This window comes from Condylura cristata, unplaced genomic scaffold (genome assembly GCF_000260355.1).
Source record: "Condylura cristata isolate star-nosed mole 26May11 unplaced genomic scaffold, ConCri1.0 scaffold00008, whole genome shotgun sequence".
Taxonomy (NCBI): domain Eukaryota; kingdom Metazoa; phylum Chordata; class Mammalia; order Eulipotyphla; family Talpidae; genus Condylura; species Condylura cristata.
This window is the reverse complement of record NW_004567109.1, coordinates 55,756,908-55,776,875: the sequence shown is the minus strand read 5'-3', so window position 1 is coordinate 55,776,875 and position 19,968 is coordinate 55,756,908. Positions and strand designations below refer to the sequence as shown.

At 51.2% G+C, this 19,968-nt stretch overlaps 1 protein-coding gene across 2 annotated transcripts in view; it reads left to right on the top strand.

Moving 5' to 3' along the window:
- The window catches only part of SLIT3 (slit homolog 3 (Drosophila)), a 580,975-nt gene that overhangs the window by 548,912 nt on the left and 12,095 nt on the right, over nucleotides 1-19,968 (top strand). For both annotated transcript variants that reach the window (XM_004679197.2, XM_004679196.2), the window contains exons 27-32: nucleotides 1,611-1,708; nucleotides 5,454-5,593; nucleotides 8,948-9,041; nucleotides 13,319-13,456; nucleotides 14,137-14,377; nucleotides 16,553-16,683. In XM_004679197.2, coding sequence (XP_004679254.1) covers nucleotides 1,611-1,708; nucleotides 5,454-5,593; nucleotides 8,948-9,041; nucleotides 13,319-13,456; nucleotides 14,137-14,377; nucleotides 16,553-16,683 — 842 coding nt within the window. The remainder of the gene's footprint in view (nucleotides 1-1,610; nucleotides 1,709-5,453; nucleotides 5,594-8,947; nucleotides 9,042-13,318; nucleotides 13,457-14,136; nucleotides 14,378-16,552; nucleotides 16,684-19,968) is intronic.

Sequence of the window (19,968 nt, the reverse complement as noted above, 5' to 3'; positions counted from 1 at the left end):
CTCCATGCAGCTTTCCAAGTTTCACAACACTATTTGTGGAAAAGACTTTTCTTCTCCATCATTTGGTTGTGGCTCATTTGTCATAAATTAACTGTGTATATATGTGTGGGTTTATTTCTGGGTTCTCAGTTCCATTCCATTGGTTTGTTTCTGGTTTTGTTCCATTACAATACTGTTTTGATTACAATTTCTTTATAGTATGCTTTAAGATCAGGTAACATAATATCTCCATTTTCCTTCTTTTATCTCAGGGTTCCTTTAGTTATTTGAAGCCTCCTCCCTCTCTGGTGTTGTTCAGAGATCAATTAAATAATCATTTGTATTTATTCATTCATTCATTCCTTTTCCAAAATGCTTATTCCAGTTCAGGATCATAAATAACTAGAGCCTGTCCCAGCAGTTCAGAGCTCAAGAAAGGATTCCAACCTTGAAGAGACTCTTCCATCGCTGAGCCCATCACACACATACTCACTCCTGCCAGCAGGCTCAGTTGAGCCAGTCTCGTTGCCCTCATGTGTACACCTCTGGGATGTAGGAGGAAATCGTAGTTATGTGTGGAAAACCCAGTAGAGATGGACACAGTAGGAAGCAGACAACGCACGGCATTGCAAACACTACACAGTGGCCCTGGAGGACATCAATATTTTTTCTCATCCATGTTATTATAAAGAAGTGATGATGAACAAAACCACATTGTTGGACAACCTGCTGTACTTGCCAAACTTAGGTGCAACACTAGTCCATCAGTCGGGAGAAGCCAGAACCAGAGGACCAACCAGTGAGCTGTCCCCAGGAACACTGGGTTTTAACATTCACAGGCTCTTCCTTGATCTCCTCCTTCTGGCCTCTGTCCTTACTGCTCCTTCAGTCACCTACCACATGTTTGTCTCTTCTGCTCAAATATCCCATTTAGAGGGACATTACCTATAATTCTGTCACAGGATTCTCAGTCTTCCCTAACTTTAGAATCACCTGCAGAACTCTAGGATAAATACCAACACCTGGCCCCAACCCGATTCCATCAAAGATGTAGATGTGGGATTTTTCACTTTGTAGGTGCAAAGTCTGTTGACCCCCTTCACCCTTAATATACCCTACTCAAGTCCCATATTCTATTTAAGCTTCAGTAATGCTAATCATAATATTATTTACTAGCACTCATAGAATACCTACTATGTGCTAGCTGTGTGCCGTCATGTTAAGCACGTCCTTGTATGAAAGGTCTACTTTAATGCTCATAAGAACTTTATGGTCGGCTTGGAGATGTTAAAAGGCTGATGATACAAGATAAAGGTCAGACAAACAGGAAAAGAGGAAGTGGGGGCATAAAATCAGTTTTTCCTGTCTCCAAAGCCCATGTTCTTGCTCTGAAGTTTAGGATTCAGTGAAGGGTGTGAGTCCTGAAGTGGTGAAGCTGGGATCCATTCTCATGTGGGATGACCAGAAGTCAGGGCTCCTTCTGTCTCTTGAGTCACACAACAGGCAGGACCCAGAGCATCCTTGTACCCCACCTCATCACAAACAATGCTGGGAACTCACAGAGGTCTCCTGGGTCATGGCTGCCTTTGAAAGTTCCCTAACCAGGGACTTCTGTCTCTTCTGTCCTGCAGGGCAAAGACTGCACCGTGCCCATCAACACCTGCATCCAGAACCCCTGTCAGCACGGAGGCACCTGCCACTTGAGCGAGGCCCACAAGGATGGCTTCAGGTAATGACCCAGCCTGGGTCTTCCCTCCCCTGAGGGTTTCATGGGCAGGCACCTGGGGAAGAAGCGTAACTGTGCTCACTGAGGACCTACTGTGTGCCCACACAGTAATGTCCTTTATGTAAATGATTTCAAGGCTCTTCACACCTTATAAGGAAGCTGCTATTTTCTTTATTGGACAGATAGGAAAATTGAGGTACTGTGTCCTTTGCCCACAGTTGCATGGACAGTGAGCATAGGTGCAGGGATTTGACCTCCAATAGTCTGTTCCAGGACCAGGAGAACTATGAGGCTCACCACAGTTGTTGGCTAAGGCAGAGAAGGATAGGATGCTGACCAAAGACCCACAAGCCTAACAAGTCCACCACTCTTATCTGTGTGATCAAAAACAATAATAGGTGACATTGATCACATGACTATTATGGGTCTCATGATCAAATGTGGTCTCATCTAAATCTTCACAGTGACTCTAGCTGGTGGGGTAGGGACTTCCTCATTTAGCAGACAAAGAAGCAGAGGCCCAGAGATTGATTTGCTCTAGGTCTCGTCTTGACTCTTGTTCTGGGTCTTCCAACCTGCCTCCTTCCTCCCTGGGCTAGGAGGAAAAGAAGCTAGAAGCCACTTCCGTTTTCTCAGCCCTTTCCTGAGATGGGGCCTTCTGGGCCTCTGCCAAGCCTCAGGGCCCCTCCTGTTTTCCCACCCTCCCCATCTGCTTTCAGGGGCCTAATTCCCCAGCCCATGACCCTGGCAAAATCAGGCTGGTGGGAACGAGCTCTGCTGGTACCCTGTGAGCCAGCTGAGTAGGTGGCAGCCCTCAGCCATAAAGTAGGGGTACCCAAAGCCAAGCTCCATGTAGAAGGCTAAGAGCTCAGGTTGCAAACAATTAGTTATGAAAGGCACTCTGGCCGGAGGCTGCTGTGTGGTCTGTGAAAGAAATCAGGCCTGGGCTCTCGGTTCTCCTCCCCGGGGAACCAGCCGCCCCTGTGACCACCTGCCAAGCCAGCCCCATCAAACTCTGACTCTTGGAAAGTGAAATTCAAGGCAGAGTTTGTTTTCCTGCCCGGGGCCAGCCAAACCACCCACTCCTGCTTTCTTGATGAAAGCAGGGGTGAGGAGAAACCACAGGGAAATCTCACTGAGGTGGCCACGGCCCCACACAGGAAACACACTGCCAGGGCAAAATCTGGCTTTGCCCACCCTGCCCGGCTTTGGGGTCAGCAAAGGGAGGAGCGCCCCCTGCGGGCAGGTGCTTCGACCCTCTGGGTTGGAGGCACTGGTGATTAGAAGGGCCAGGCTGGTTTCGGCCCAGGCTCACTGAAGACATCAAATAAACTGGAAATTTTCTAGGATTTAATTTTCAAGGGCTAGGGCCCAGATCTCCAAGGAAAATATGGATGGGTAGGGCAAAGAGGCCCAAGTACTGTGTCTGGCTCAGCTCGTAGCTAGCAGGAAGCCTCTCCCCCTTCAGGCCAGAGCCTGGTGGGAAATTAAAGGGAGGAACAGCTGTCAGGAAAGCTTGGTTCCCTTCTTCCCTCCTGGATTAGTTTCCCAGAACTGTCCTGCAGAGTGTCCCAGACTGGGTGAAATGTAGACTCACAGTTCTGGAAGTCAGCAGTCCAGCGTCAAGATGTCAGCAGGGCTGTGCTTCCTCAACCCATGAGGAAGGCCCTTCCTCTCCACTTCCTGGATTTTGGGGGTTTGCTGGCAATCTCTAGCAATCCTTGGCTCATGGCTGCCTCGCCCCCCTCTCTGTCTTTATCATGACATGGCATTCACCCCATGTCTCTTCACGTGGCTGTCTTCTAAGGACAACTGCCATATTGGATTTGGGGCCCACCCTACTCCAGTGTGATCCCATCTCACATTAACTAACTCCCAATAACCTGTGTTATTGGGAATTATGACTGAAATATTTCTTTCATGGAGACATAACACCATCCAACCCCTAACACCTCTTCTGGAAGCATCAGCTACCTCACTTCACTGATGTTTCTCCATCTTGACATGTATCCATTTACAAGAAGGGCCAGGCTATCAGATCTGGCCAGGCAGGAGACCAAGAGGGGAGATGTGATCTGTCCTAGGTCCCACAGCTGACTGGGTGATATGGAGCGACTGGGTGGCCCTTGGCAACCTCCACCCCACTCCCAGGGCTTCCAGTGAAGACAGGAGACATTAGCTTCCTTCCCACTCTCTGACCACTCCACCAGCTAGCTCACTCCCCTGACCTGCCCCATCTGCCTCACTTCCCCACAATGCTCAGGCCCTGGGGACAGCCATTGTGACCCACTTCAGGAAAGTGGGCAATGTTGAGCTTTCTGATCTCAGAAAACCCAGTCCTGTCTGGCTCTTTCAAGAAGAATCTTTTTTCCTGTAAGCCCAAGGTCCTGAAGAAAAAAAAGGAACAAGATTCATGTTGCTGTTCCTCAAGAGCTCAGGCCCCAGAACCCTTGACCTTTGTTGGAAACGTGATGCTAATTTTAAGTTGTAGAGGAAGGAGTTTAGGTAAGAGTCTAGGGCCCCAGAAATCCACTTCTGTTAGTTTTGTTTCAATTTTTAGCTAAATCCCAAATCCCAGCAGTCTCTGTACCAGAGAGACCTACAATTCTAGGTCTGACACTGGACACGCTTTCGTGGATGGGGTATAAATTACTGGTTAGTGGGTTGGGCCTAAGAAAGAGTAACATTCAGCTCTGTGCTCACTTAGGGGTTCACTTAATCAGACACTGGTCTCCTATCTGCACCCTCCAGAATGCTCCATCCTCCTTCTTGTCTGCCTGGTCTGTATCTGTTCTGATTTATTTTGCAGCCCTCATCCTGGCGATATGGCCAAAATAGGGCAGAGGACAGGAGAGTTGAGGCTTTTATCCAGGAGATTTAACACTCCAGAGAGAAATGGAGGAAATGCATCATGCTCATCTATGGTGTTTTAAGCCAAGTTCACACAAAACTTCAGTATTGGCAAGAGAAGGGCCCTCCCAGTCCACCCCTCATCCCCCAGAAGCTGGAGGGAGCTTGGAATTAGAACTGCAGGACGAGGAGAAATGGCATCCCAGGGGAAAGGTTTGGCTGGTTTTGTCTAGAACTAAAGCTATGTAGCATGTTCTGAGCATTTTCTTGGATCTCTGTACCCTTGTATCTGTTTTACTTGAATAATCTCAGTTAATCCCCAAGCCACCCTTGGGGTACAGTTGTTACTCCAGCCGGTAGTGGATGAAGCTGACACACAGAATTCAGTTCATTTTCCAAGGTCAGACAACTAGGAAGTGGCAGGCCAGAATTTATCCCCACAAAAGTGAAGCAGATCTTAGCCACTCTGCCTGCTCCTGCTCAAGAGAGAAGCCCCTGGAACAGGCTGTCTGTCACGCTGTTTCTCGCTCAGTCTGTAAGAGACTGTGTCTCTGAGGAGCAGAATGCAAAGGAGGCTTAAAAGGAAGCCGGAGGGCCTTGAGCTAGATCCGGCAGACTGCGTCCAGCCCAGGAGCGGTCAAGGAGGTGCTATTGCTGGCGATGCCCCCCGCACCTGCCAGGCAGCCATCCAGGATGGAGGATGGAGGTGGAACACTACTGCCCAAAGGAGGAGTCTTAGACCCTGAAGGGCTTCCCACTCAGGACCCCAAGTCCTGTGTCCAGAGTGCTGCCCCGGGCCTGACTAACTATTTTCCACCCCTGCCTTCCTCTCTTCCACTCCCCACCGGTCTGCTCCCTGACCCCTGGTGCCTTCCTCTCCTCCTGCACACCTCCAAAGCTGCTCCTGTCCTCTGGGCTTTGAGGGGCAGCGATGTGAGGTCAACCCTGACGATTGTGAGGACAATGACTGCGAGAACAATGCCACCTGTGTGGACGGGATCAACAACTACGTGTGTGTGTGCCCACCTAACTACACAGGTAAGGTCCCAGGTGGCTGTCATGGCGGCCACTGGGAGGACACCTCTTCCCTAGCTTCTTTCAGGGGCCCCCACCTCCTACCCCCTGTGGATAGCCCTGTGCCCCCAACCCCATACTCTGCCATGAGGGGCCACTCAAAGCTGCTGTCATTTTGCTTTGCCAACCCTGCCACCCTCTTTCCAGCAAACCATCGATCCTCCCTACTTTGAAACAGGCCTCCAGGCTCCTTTCCACTGTCTGGTGATGCCATCCCCTCCTCTGACACGCCCTGGTATTCAAGGCTGGCCAAGAGGTGGCATGTCTGTTAAGCCCTGTTTAGATCTAGCCAGCCTCCTCTGGAAATCTCCCTTTTCCAGACACTCAGCTAGGTGTTGGTGATGCAGAAGTGAGCAAGATAGTTTCTTTTAATGAGATGCTCGCTGTGAAGGAGACAGAGATGTGTGTTCAGTAGAAGAATGAACACCAGAAGCCCAGGGGGCCTGGGGCACAGAGGAGGCAACTAACCATCCGAGAACAGAAGGAGGCACTGCACTGGAGGATATCACTCTACCCCTTGCCCCCCAGAAAGCACAGCACCATTATTTCCAGTATTAACAGCCCTAACGAGGACAGTTAAATGTACTGTGAGGTTATAAAGCAAAATGCCCTCACCCCAGTACAAATGCTCCCAACACAGTCATTGACTCACCCTAAAGTTCCCAAATGGGAACCGAGCAGTGCCAGGTCCCAAACTGGAATTCCATAAATTCCATAGATTGAGGAAAAGTCCCTGTGGGCAAGAAAGTTTGGGAAACACTGCATATAAATATAATCCTCTTCTTACAGAGATTTTTTTTTTAATTAAAATGAGCATTTTAAAGGTTCGGAAAACTCCAGCTCAAAAGCAAACCATTTAACTTTGTTTTAACCAGCAGACCCCAAACTTGTTGGATCTCAGAAGCCCCTCCTACCTTACCCCACAACTCCCTGGCAACCCAGCAACCTTGTATTGAAAGAAACCTATTTTGGGAAATAGAGGCCAGGATGACCAGATGGTGCAAGCCTTTGGGACCAGACTTGGGTGTCAGGGCCAAGGTGGGCGGGGGGAGGTGGGAGATGTGCAGGAGGGACAGAAGTCCTGCAGAGAAGGGAGCCAGCAGCCCCCATGGCCCCACACGACCCTGTGCCTCACACAGGCCTCTAGCTCCTCAGCTAGGTCTTGGGACTGCTGGAGTGTGCTAAGGCCAGTGGGAAAGCCGCCTGGCCTCCTCAGTCCCTCGGAGGCTTTGTACAGAAAGAGCTGCCTTTGGTCTGCTTCCCTTAAGACAGCTCCCACCTTTTGAGAACAGAGTTCTGGGCAAGCGTCCGTTGGCAGCAGGAACACTTGCTCTGCACTTTTTATGTGCAAAGATTTAAGATAGCTGCTAGAGAGACCAAGAAGGCCAAGGTGTGCCCTTAACCCACTGGGGCTTCTGGACTCCCTCAGATGAAAGGACTCGCCATGTAGAACCAAACCACTGGCCCAGAAGGACCTGCTCAGTCTCAGAAGAGAGACAGTCACAATCCCAGCAGTTCATCAGGGCAAGGCAGAGGGGCTCAAATTAGGGTTGGGACAGAGACGGGGCTTGAATGAATTTGCCGAGAGCAAATGAGCAGTGGGGAGCTGAGGGAAGGTGCTAAGGAGCCATGACACCCAAGTTTGCTGCCCTTATAGATGGCCTCTGGTGTCTACTTGCCTAGGGGTCCACTTCTGATTTGTCCATTTCCGATTTGTACTTTATTCCTGAGAATGTCATGGTTCGGTGTGTCCCCAGAAAGCATCACAAGTCTTACTCAGAAGCTCATGCACGTGTCTGGATCTCCCCAGGGTAGAAGGAAGAGGCTGTGGCTTTAAAGGTTGAGGGGAAAGTGAGGTCAGGCTCCTCCCAGGTTGGGGCAGGAGGAGCTTGTCCCGCCAGGGCCAGGGCCCAGAAGAGTCCGGACTGTGTCTGTCTCTCACTCCCCAGTCAACTCAGTATCTTCCTCTGTCCTGTCTCCTGGGAACCTTCTCCTGCCCCCATTTCCCAGCCTGGAGGAAACTTCCATTGGTACAAGTGGTCCTTTTTTTTTTTTTTTTCAAGTTTTACATTTGGAGTTTTAATTTTCTGCTTTTCCTACTTTTGCCATTGTTTATAATTTGATATGTAGTTAACATCACTCTTCATTTTTGTACAATGTTTGCTTTCTCCTCTCAGGTGTAATCCCCATGAAATTCCCCCACCAGCTCACCTGTGCACCATCACCACAGTCCCTTGTGTTCTTCCCTCCCTTTTTGACCCTTCTCCCTCCACCTCCCCTGCAGACTGTCTCTTGATTTATAGTTCCCTGTTAATTTTGATTTTTAATTTATTATAATTACTTTTTTTTTCCTGATCCCTTCTTTGGTTCCTCTACATTCTTCCTACAAGTGAATCCATCTGAAATTTGCCTTTTCCTTTCTGACTTATTTCACTGAGCATGATCCCTTCCAGCTCCATCCACATTGCTGTAAATGGTGTGAGTTTATATCTTTATTGATTGCTGAGTAATACTCTGTTGTGTATATGTACCACATCTGGTAGAAGTTGTCCTTTTTTTACATCGTTCTCCAATTGACTTGACCCAGCAGAATTTGAGGAAAGACAAAGCTCAGGGTATACCTGCCACTGACCCCCAATCTAGGCTTGCTTGGGAACTGCCTACCTGGCCCACCTCCCACACTCCTACACCACATTTTCACCTGGCGTGAACTTTGGGGGCTTCTATGCAAGGGCAGCCCTGAGTATTTATGGCCCATTCGTGGCATAGGGATTTCTAAGGTTGCCATAGACCAGAGCCCCAAATTCCTTTCCTGTTTTCCCCTCTGAGGAAATCCAAGAGGTTTACCAGTCTGTGCCAGGTAGACTGTGCTGCTGGGCCCTGTCTGTACCCCTGGGAACCCCCCCACAGACTTCCACTGTTGTCACACTTACATCTTTGTGGTGATTGCCTGCTTACTTTACAGTCCCCCATTCACGGGGTCATGGGGAAGAACAGGAGCGTTATCTGTGTCCCCACCATGCAGGACATGCTCAGTGCATGGAGTGAAATGACGCATAACCATAGTGCCAGGCCAGGGCCCTGCAGACCAAATGAAATAGCTGAAAGAGGGTGCTTGAGCCCAGGGAGATCCTGAAATCTTCCCCCTATCACTGCTAGGGAAACTGAGGCAGAGCACCAGGAGAGGGGATAGGCCAAATGGGTGACTGCAGGGCTGCTGCTGTCCTTGACCTTCTGCTGAGGGCTGGATGAGCAAGACCTTCTGGCTGGGTTCCCCCATGCCCTGCCTGAGGCCCAATTCTCCACCCACCCCACCAGGGGAGCTGTGCGATGAGGTGATTGACCACTGCGTGCCGGAGATGAATCTCTGTCAGCATAAGGCCAAGTGCATCACCCTGGACAAAGGGTTCAGGTAAGCCTTCCTGTGCCCCCACACATGGGCCTAAGGCCTCTGACTGAATTTGAGCAGAGGCTCTGGAGTTTTCTTTAACTCCTACTCTTCGTGTTCAGTCTGTGTGTCATTTGCATGTTCGTTATCATGTGCTTCTCTAATTCTCTGGTTATAGTCTAATTCTCTCAGTCTGTCTCTGTTGACTTATGTGCTTGTCTCTGTGGGTGTCACTCTAAGTCTCTGTTTCCCTAAGTAGGTGGATAGCTTGATCAATTGATGGATGGGGGGAGGGAGGCAGCCAGAAGGGTAAGATAAAGAAAGGTACTTTGTCTCCTAATCTCTCTTCTCCTCCTGCCCTTCCTCCACCGCCTTGCCAGTATGTCCTTCTCTCCAGAGCTAGAAAAGCAGAGCTATCTCACTGAGAACACTGTTTCCAAAGGCTGTTTAGTCACCTTCCCAATTCTTAGATCCAAGAATCTAAAAACTGTGGATTCACCCATCTTTCTCAGATTCCCCATAGTGTTGAGTGTAGAAGCAACTGCAAGAGGTTTTGATTCCTCCCTCTGAGGCCTCTTACCCAGGGAAGGAAAAAGTAATATTAAGCATGCATTTAGAAAAAAAGGAACTTCTGGGTTTCTTCATCTGTCCCTCCCTAATGACTTCTAGGATGATGAAGAGAGCAAAAAGAAGCTTTTAGACTAGAGAGAGAAGCCTGCCCACATTTAGGAGGTGGGAAATGAGGCTAGTGCCTGTAGGTGGATGGAATTTGGATGGGATAACAGAAGAAAGAAGGTGACCCCACAGGTGGAGGGGCACCTAAAAAAATGTGGGGGCTGAGGCATGAGCCTGTCTTGTCTTTTGTTTTCCTTTTTGTTTTGACACCCCAAAACTAGAGCTCACTACCAGAGGAAGTGCAGGATGTGAGTGCCTCTGGTTTGGCTAAGAACATCTGCCTCACAGCCTCAGAGGGACACCAGGTGTCAGGCTGTGGAATTCACAGTGTGAGGGTGAGGGAAGCCTCCAAACCCCCTCCCCACCACCTCTGGCTTTTCCCACCCCACGACTTGACTTCAGTTCAGGGCTGCTCTTTCACTGAAGAACTTAATGAAAAGCAAAAGGGAGGAAAGACAGATGTAAATCACACTGCAGACCTCTTCGAGACTCCAGGAGATGTATATAAATATATTGAGATGTATATAAATATATTAAGATGAGAACTAGGCAGGTTTTATGACTAGGAATTTGAGCCTGAAGGTGGGTAGAATATCCTCCAGTGGCGCCCAGCGCACTCCGCGATGAATGGACAGCACTCTCAAGGAGAACAGAGAGCATGAAGGCGGGACGGAGCGGCCCGGGACGCAGGTCTGGCCTGGATGCCAGAGGGTTGAAGCTGAAGACATAAACAGCCAGAGATGGAGACGCTTCACCCCTGGAAACCTCACTCTCCTGTAACCAAGGTCCCATGAATTCTAGGACAAATTAGAAAGAAACCAGTCTATCCTGGAGTCTTGAAGAGATCTGCAGGCCAGCTCCAAGATGAGGAGTTTTTGTAATTAAAATGCATTTCAATCAAATATGCACTTTAAATCCCACCCCCGCCAGTGCAATGCTGTGGAAACTACCCTTCTCCCCACCCCTCTCCACAACAATTCACACCCCCAGACAGGCCACAGGGACTTCACAAAAGCAAAGTGAATCAGTGCAGTCTCGCTCCTTGCAGGCTCCTTGTGTGTGGCCCTAACACCGTCTCCCCCCAACAGGGCAGCACTGCAGAGGTGGTGCTGTGCCACTCCCTTGCGGTGCGACACGGAAGCATCAGTGCACGGAAATACTGAAAATAATACAAAAACAAAAATCGCCATGACTAGCATCCACTGCTTTACTCAGAACTAGGCAGTATCTCACTCAACACACTTGGGATGTAGACTATGTATCCCCTATGTGGGGACTGAGGCTCGGAAAAAGAGGCACGTCACATCCACCCGCATTCCCACAGAGGGTAGAGCTGCAAGTGTGATCCAAGTTGCCTGAGCCCTTTCCTAAATCTGAAACACCCTAGTGTCCTGGTACTGTTATAGGGCACCTCAATTCAGAGAGAGGCACCCCTGAAGCCCCAAAACCTGCCTGCTCTAAGTGGGTCTGCCATCCGCCGCAACAAGACAAAACATATAAAGCTTTAATGAAAAGTGACTTTAATACAGTGAATATACAATATGGGACACAAAGAATATAACTTCTAAATCAAACACCTGAAGTTACCCATCCCCTCGTGGGCAAAAGTCAACCCAAAAGGGACTGGCCCAAAGCAAGGCCTGAAAGCCTGCCACAAGACTAAAGCACCTTCTGGCCGGGACCCATGGAAAAGGGTCAGAAATGGCCAGACAAATCTGAGAGGAAAAGAGCAAAATCAAAATCAATATAAACACTGCCATAGTCACCTCCCTACAGGTATCTCACCCACATCTGCCTTAACCAGTCCAGGGTCAGGAAACAAGCCCGGTTTCTTCATCACATGTTTGCTGCTCCATGTGGCTTCCTTAGGTCTCCTTCTCCATCTGCCTTCCTTCTCTCTTCTTCTCTCTCCTTTTTCTCTGCTCAGTTCCACCCTCCTTCTGGGTGGGGCAGGGAACCTGGAACTTCCCTTCTCCTAGGGACCACCCAGTTACAATTACCAAGGACAACCCTTGGTTACACCCCGTTGTCCAGAATCAATAGGTCATAAACTAAGCAAAATTGCATCAGCCTTACACTTTAACTAGAAGAAAGATAAGGCTGGAGCTTGTGAACAATAGGGAGTTACACAGACGCAGAGATGGGTTCTTCAGCAGTTGAAGAAATGCCACGTAGGCACTCGCTAAGTGAGACGCTTATTAGGAATGCTAATCCCCAGGCGCCGCCCTGGCTTTAACGGGATCCTGGGTGTTATGTATGTTCACTCAAGCTCGACAAGTGATGGTGTGGAGAGGGCTTTAGCAGGGAGAAGGATGTAAACACGGTCCGCGCAAAGCTCAGCTGCTCAGTCAGCATCGCCTCCCCACTGCTGCAGGCACATCTCCTGCCAGCCTTGACCTCCAGGCCTGCAAAGCTGGCTACACCCTGTAAGTATTGAGCAGCTATTGTTGCCGTAGGGAAGATCCTACAGCTTGAACTTCTCTACAAGTACTTCATAGAATTCAAGAGAATTCTAGATTATAGAATTCTATAGATTATAGAGAGAACAGGAAGAGGAACTAAGTAAAATAAAAATAAGCTTTGCTGCTACAAGACCAGTTAGTGCTAATCAGAAGGGAAGGGGGGAGGGGATGACTAAATGGGAAGACAGTGGAATCATGAAAGATAGAATTGGACCTTTAGGGGTGAACCTAATGTAGTATAGACACGTGTTGGGGCTCAACAATGAACACCTGACACTTACATAATATTTGATGCAATGTTACTTCAATAACAAACATTTTTTTAATTAAAAATGCATTCGGGAGACAGACACACTGGCCGCTGGGTCCAGATGAGCACGATGGCAGAGTCCGCAGTGTTTTTCTGGCTCCCTGCCCATCACAGCACTCTGGTCTCTGTCCTTACGGCCAGTGTGGTGAGGTGGGTGACTGGTGCCACAATAGGTCACATACCTCAAATTAACAGCCGGGTAAGTACAGGTGAGCAGGTCAGATCTGAACAGACTTCGGGTTTGAGCACAAGTCCAGTAAATCCTCAGATTGTAGAGTGTGCCCCCGTCCAAGGACGCCCACCCCCAGGCTTCCTACCTTGCGGTGAATCCACAGTCCCAGTGATAGCAGGCTGCATTCATGGTTCCAGCCCACTTCTACCCACTGCAGAAGAGGGGAGCCAGAGGCAGGAGGGAAGGCCATCCCTTCCTCCTAACGCCTTCCCAGTCGGCTCCTTTGGCCCTAAGTGCTCTGAGGTTTTTCTTCCAGTCCTCCATGCCCTGTTTTCTCCTCTGGACAGGGGCATTGGGGAGCTTCGAGGGGTGCTCCCCACAGTGTCAGGCACGACCTAACTAGATGCTAATTCTAGGGAGAATTATCATCTAGGTGGGCGTTCCAAGCCCAAATCTGTGATTCTTCGCTGCTCAGCCTGGCTCCTGAAAACAAGACACCCCCACGGGAAGTAGCAAATGTGAACGTGCAGGGGCCAGAGCTGCAGGCAGCCAGTGAAGCAGTGCCAGGCCCAGCAGGGCTCACGGTTGAGGGGGACCTCGGGACAGCGGTTGGGTGAAAGACAGCAGAGAGGCACCGGACGAGGGAAGCCCACAGAGTGTGTCCTCTGCGTCTGTGTTCCAGGTGTGACTGCCTCCCTGGCTACAGCGGGAAGCTCTGCGAGACCGACAATGACGACTGTGTGGCCCACAGGTGCCGCCACGGGGCGCAGTGTGTGGACGCAGTCAACGGCTACACGTGCATCTGTCCACAGGGCTTCAGGTAGGGCCGCGGGCGAGGGGCAGTGGGCTGGGCTCCAGTGAGCTGCAACAGCCAGGGAGGCGCTCTGGCCTCCGCAGCGGGATCTCCGTCCAGGCCTTCTTCCCGCACACCCTCCACTCTAGTCTGTTTCCCGGAGCATAGAACCCTAAGGCTTCATGCACCCTAAGGTGTGGTCAGACTGGCTAAGAGTCCATTGTATGCGTCGTCATGCCTGGAATGCGTCCTGGAAAATGCATCATTTGATTTCCTCGTGATACAGGCACCAGGGTGAAGTCGCACAGACCTCGCAGGTCTAGCCTGCCGCAGCCCCAGCAGTCTGAGCCTTGCTGGGCCCTGTCACATCTGTGTTCCTCCAGCAACCAAACCGTGCTGAGCAGCACCGGACTGCACAGACCACATGTTCTTTATCCTTTCATCACAGACAGATGAGAATCTGTACTGTTAAATGGATTCATCCCATAGATTCTAAGGAAACTCAAATTTAGAGAGCTGTATTGCAGCCCAACCCCCATGATGTTTTCAACGGGGAAACTGAGGCTTGGGGAAGGACAAGGGCTTCCCTGGCTAGCAGTGGGAAGGAGCCATAGCCCAGAGCTTGTCCTAGTTCCCATCCTGCCCTACCCTCTCTGCTCGAGGCTCTCTGGCCTCCACAGCCGATTCTCCTCTCCCCCCTCTTCCAGCGGGCTCTTCTGTGAGCACCCCCCACCCATGGTCCTGCTGCAGACCAGCCCCTGCGACCAGTATGAGTGCCAGAACGGGGCCCAGTGCATCGTGGTGCAGCAGGAGCCCACCTGCCGCTGCCCTCCTGGCTTCGCCGGCCCGCGCTGCGAGAAGCTTGTCACCGTCAACTTCGTAGGCAAGGACTCCTATGTGGAGCTGGCGTCCGCCAAGGTCCGGCCCCAGGCCAACATCTCCCTGCAGGTGCGTCCTACCCACCTAGCCGCCAGGAGGACCTCAGCACGCCCCCGGGCTCTGGTGTTCCCACAAGACCTGGGCTGCCCCAGATTGCAGCAAACCTGCCCCGGCTACAGCATCATCAGGGACAAGGCTCAGTCTGGGGGGGCCCATCTTCCTCTATCTAGGGGGCTCCGTAGACAAGCCCTGCCTGGCAGCCTCCACTTCCGCCCTCAGTTATTCATTTCTCTAGAAAATATGCACTTCCCTATGATATGCCCAACACTGGTGGGCAGTGGGGTTTAGGGTAGATAAGACTAGCAAAGCCTTTGCCCAGGGCAGGATGACAGGATGACAGGCAAAGTGACAATGACAGTGGGCTGTGGAGGCCAGCTGGTGGGAGTAGTCAGAGTCAGTGATAACTAAGCTGAGATGGGGGGATAGTAGGAGTGGATGAAAGGGGAGAAGTAGAGGGGCTGAGAGGGCAGGGTGAGAAGGGGGTGCAGGGCCTCCCTGGTGGTGCAGGGGTTAAAGTCTCAGCATTATCAAGGTATTACCAGCCACTGCGGCCTGAGTTGCATCCAGGCCCAAGGAGGTGACCCACGTGGCACAGCAGATCTCTCCTGTCTTGCCTCCTGCTCCCCTCAGCAGTGTGTTTCAGTAGATCTTTATGGTTCTGTTCCCCACTCTGTCTCTGCTGAATCCCCTCACCCCCGCACACAGCCCCCCCATGGCCTACACCCCATCTTATATGCACAAATAAATAAAAATTAAAAAAAAAAAAAGCTGTGTGAGGAGCAGGTGCAGTTTAGCCTCTGCAAAGACCCAGAGGCACAAGCAAGCAGGCCATTTCAGGAACTGGAAAGCCAGTTAGCATGAACCCAGTTCTCTTCCAACTAACTTCTTTCAGTTTCCTTTGCTGTAGGTCTGAGCAGGTTCATTCCAAACTACCCTCTTGGGAGAGCTAAAGGATAGGCCAGGTGGGTTTGGGGGACAGGGGATGATGGAGAAGAGCCAGTAGTCATTCTGGGGGGAAGGGACCTGGGAAGCACAGTGAGGTGCAGGTCCGTGAGTCACCCTCCCCTCCTGGGGCTTAGAACCCTGATACCCAGGTTTCAGCTCTCGGAGGGCCAAGGGCGGAGGGCGGAGGGCGCCTGCATTCAGCAGCGTCCCACTGAGCCTCACATCCCCCATGCACGCACCAACACAGGTGGGGCTTGCCGGTTGCGCTCAGCTCTGGCAGCCTCAGTGCCCACAGCCTGGAGACAGGGGCCGGCAAGAAGCTGGCTCGGCTCACCCAGGAAGCAGGCTCAGTTTCCCTCACCCCTCCGGGGTGCTCCTTGTGCACCCTACCTGCTCCCTCAGACTCACCCGCCCAACAGAGAGTCTGTGGACACTGTGTCCCAGACGCACTGTCAGACCCGTGCCCCACACCCTCTCCTTCAGGCTGCACGTGCGTTGGGGAGGGGCAGGGAGAGGACCTAGTCCGCACCCTGTGCCCACAAGTAGCTGGTCTCTGGGTGGTGAGCCTGAAGCCAGGACTTCTCAGTCCTGGTGACACACAGTAGTTGCCTGGAGAACTTCTGAATCTGTCTCTGGCCTGGCTCCCCACCAGGGACCTGTGTGTAACCACCTTGGGTGAAGCCCAAACACTGCTTTTAACAACCCCCCAGATGACTCTAACACAGTGCCTGGTTGGTAGTAAACACTGGACTAAACAGGAACACTTAGCATCTTGTTAACTGTTAAACTTTATCCAGAAAGACAGGTATTTTGGGTGGAATCATTTTGAATACCAGTGGGAGGGGCTGGATGAGAGCTTGAGGCTCTTGACAGATCTATAAATATACATCATAAAATGTGTAAGATTATCTATTATACATTTATAGTAAAATATCTACAACATAGCAAGCTATGTTATACAATCTACGTGAAAGGTTATATGTCATATGAAATTATATCACCTAGTGGCACTTAGAGGGTGGCCAGTGGATATCTGTGGAAGTGAATCTCTCAGTCAACATTTGTAGGAGAACAAGTGTGTATCTTCCCTTCTGGGAATTGACAGGCTCGGTAGAGGGGAACTGTGGGCGTGAATTCAGATCCAGGTTCCTTCAGGTGCTGCTAGCCGGGAGAAGGCTCTGTGCAGAGGGAGGCAGCAGTCAGGCCTCTGGGTCCCCTAACCCCCATGCCTCTCTCCAGGTGGCCACGGATAAGGACAACGGCATCCTCCTCTACAAGGGAGACAATGACCCCCTGGCGCTGGAGCTGTACCAGGGCCACGTGAGGCTGGTCTACGACAGCCTGAGCTCCCCACCCACCACGGTGTACAGGTGAGGCCCCCATAGCGCCAGCCCGCCTCTTCCTGCCTGCTGTCAGCCCTGCAGGAATGCTAGGGGCCACCCTGCCCCTTCTCCCCACAGCCCCCCAGACTTACCCCCAGCAGAGTGCGGGGTGGGAGGGAGGAAGGTGGTGGTGGAGGAGGAGGCTGAGAGGAAGGCAGGCTGCGGGAGATGACAGCTCATTACCATAAGATGAATGGCCAGCTGGCTACTGTGCAGGGGCCCGAGCTCCAATGGGGAGGAGGCAGCTTAATGAGGTGCCCTTTTCAAATGTCATCCTAATCTTTTATTAGTTTAAGAAAGAAAACAGGGGAGAATAGCGTGCAACTCAAGGGGAAGGAAGTGGAGAGCAAAGAGAAGCCACTGTGCTCCTTAAGTGACTTTCAAACTGTCCCAAAGGAAGGTTTTTCCTAAACTTCTGTCCTTCTGGCCATCGTCCTGTGTTCACACTGTTTGGGGCGGGGTGTCAGCCCAGTGTCACGTGACACACTCCCTCCCAACAGTCTGCAGCCCACCTTCTTTGCTTAAGTGTTATCATCAAAGTCACAGCTGTTTAGTTTGCTGTCATCTGTGACATCACATGCTAACTCAATATGTTGTGTCCTTTGCTACATCTCAGTTAAATTAATCCTAAACTATGAGAATAAGAAGGTATTACAGTTATATTTTTACAGTGGTTATAAAAGTAACTATTAAAATGAGAAATGCCTATCTAGGCTCCACTTAAAATTCTGTAAAATCTGTGGTAGGTAGGAGAGCCTTTCTTTGGAGAATGCAGAGCTCACAAGGGACCCACATTTCCTCCCCTTTCAAGAAAGCGGACCTCAATGACTGGAATGAGTGGAAAGCAGTCACTTTTTGCATTTTTTTCCCTAGTAACTACGTCTTTCTTCAATGGAAACTCAATATTGGACTCAAGAATATGAAATACACTTGACCCTTGAGCAATGTGGAGGTCAGGGACCCTAACTCTGTCTCACAATCGAAAATCTGAGTATAACTTTTGACTCCCCCCCCAAAAGTTAACAGCCTACTGTTGACAGGAAGCCTTGCTGAGAGCATAAACTGTCAAAGAACACCAGTTTTTGCATGCTGTATGTACTATGCATTGTACTCTTGCAGTAAAGCAAGCTGGAAAAAGGAAAATGGCCTTAAGAAAGCCAGAAGGAAGAGCCCCTGACGGTGCTGTGCTCACATCCCCGCTGCTGCGGGTTCACGCCAACAACTCAAAAGAAAATTCCAGTCTCTGAGCTCATGCCAGTCACCCCGCATTGTTCAGTGGTCAACTGTCCACGGAGGCCAAACTGCCTCACAGACCCCCATGCACGCTCTAAGGACGGCCATGCCTGGCACACCGTGGTCTAACCCCGTGGTTCTCAGAGCGTGGTGGTGAAGTTGCAGCTCCAGCAGCACCTGGAACTGTTTGCAAATGCTCACAGCCCTCTCCAGACCTAGGAGAGGAGCTCTGGGGGGAGGCCCAAGCATGTGCTTTAAGCCTCCAGGCAGTGTGCTGCATCAGTCTGAGGAGTGTTCCCCCATGAAGGCTTCCTGGAGTAGGCACTTTGGGCATGGGTGGCATTGAAGAAGGGAGACCACTGAGAGGGTAGCAAGACAAGCCTAAGGCCTGTCTCCAACTCAGGTGGGGCAGAGGCTCAGGGTGGAGGCTGGGTTGGGGGGAAGCCCAGCCAGGTTAGGACAGTGGGCATAATGGCCGCCAGAAGACGATCACCCCACTGGGCTCAGGGGCCTCCGAGCTGTGTGCTCCTGGAGCTGCTGGCTGTGGGCAAAGCAAAGAGGGCAGAATGGCAGAAGGCCAGGCCAGGAGACAAGCATTCTCCTGTCAAAGCCTGTGGGGACAGATGCATCTGGCTTTGAGCAAGTGACTCCATCTCCTGCCTCAGTTTACTTTCCCATGTACTGTGAATAACAGCAGGATATACCTCAGGGTGTGGTGGAATGTAGGAGCTGGAGAAAATTGACCCTTGATGTGGGCATGTTGAAGCCAGAGCACAGGCTTCCCTCTGGGTGGAGTCTGCCACTCCCCACACTGGTTTAGCTGTTGGAAGCAGGCTGATAAAGGGGTGATGTTGTCCACAGCATTCTTGGACTAAATTCATGCTGTTGCCTAAATTCGGGGTACAAGGGGTGCAACAGGAACCCAGAGAACTGCCGTCTCTTTCAGCCCTTATCAGAAAGTTGGGGGTGAGCAGCTGGCGTGGGCAGGCCCAGCTCCTCTGTCCCACCTAGTGGGGGAGGACCCCAGGGTCAGATGCCTGCCCTGTAGCCGCCCTCCCAGAGTGATGACAGACCTTCAGCTCATAATCCTACAGCTGAGGCTGCTCTCTGGTTTTGCCACAACTGTGTGTTTTTGTTTGGTTTGGTTTTGCCCACTCAGGCACCCTGGGGCAGGAGTGCAGGGGTTCCCCATCCTGGGCAAGGAGTAGGAGTCGCAGGGTTAAGATGCAGGTCAGGTGTTGCCTCCCAGGCAGCAACATTGGGCTGGGTGAGGCATGGACTGAGGAAAGGCAGCTCAGAGGCCAAGTAGAGAGAGGCCCAGAGGGGCTACAGCTGTGTGGTTGCTGCACCAGTTTTCTGGGCCAGTCTCACACTTACTTGGGGATCAGATAGATGCAAGAAAGGTGGGCGAGTCTGTGGAGGACTGTGCTGGGTGGGGGTGGAGATTGGGGATGCGCAAAGTAGGGGAGAGTGAGCAGAGGCTGTTGCCTGCCTGGGGGTCCTCCAGGGGGCTGCTGATCAAACATCCTGTCTCTAGTCCCAGTTTCCAGGTTTCCACCTGGTCTAGCTGGTTATGCTAATCTGGTCATGATGTCTGCCTGCTGTTTTCAGCAGATAACCTCATACCAAGACTTTTGTCCTGGTGAGAGGCCCCCTGCCTGACTCTACATTTTAGCTGGAGCAGAAGAAACTTTGGGCTCCAAGACTTCTGGGGAATCCACATTCAGGAAGACAGATATGTAAACAAGCAACAGTTACATAAGCCCAATAAAATGGCTTGGCCAGAGACCCCAGTATCTGCTGTGGGGGACACCAAAGAAGGAACAGATGTTTCTGCTTGGAAAACCAGCACAGGCTCCCTAGAGGGAGAGGCAGTGTTAAAGCTGAGGCTGTCCCTGACTGAGCAGTGCTCCCACAGGTTGAGAAATGAGGTGACCCAGACAGGGGTCTGCATGGAGGCCATGCTGCCAGGCCAAGCTGACTAGCAGCTGACCAAAGGGGCCAGGAAACCATCCCAGCCTGAAGTGAGCTGTCCTCCTC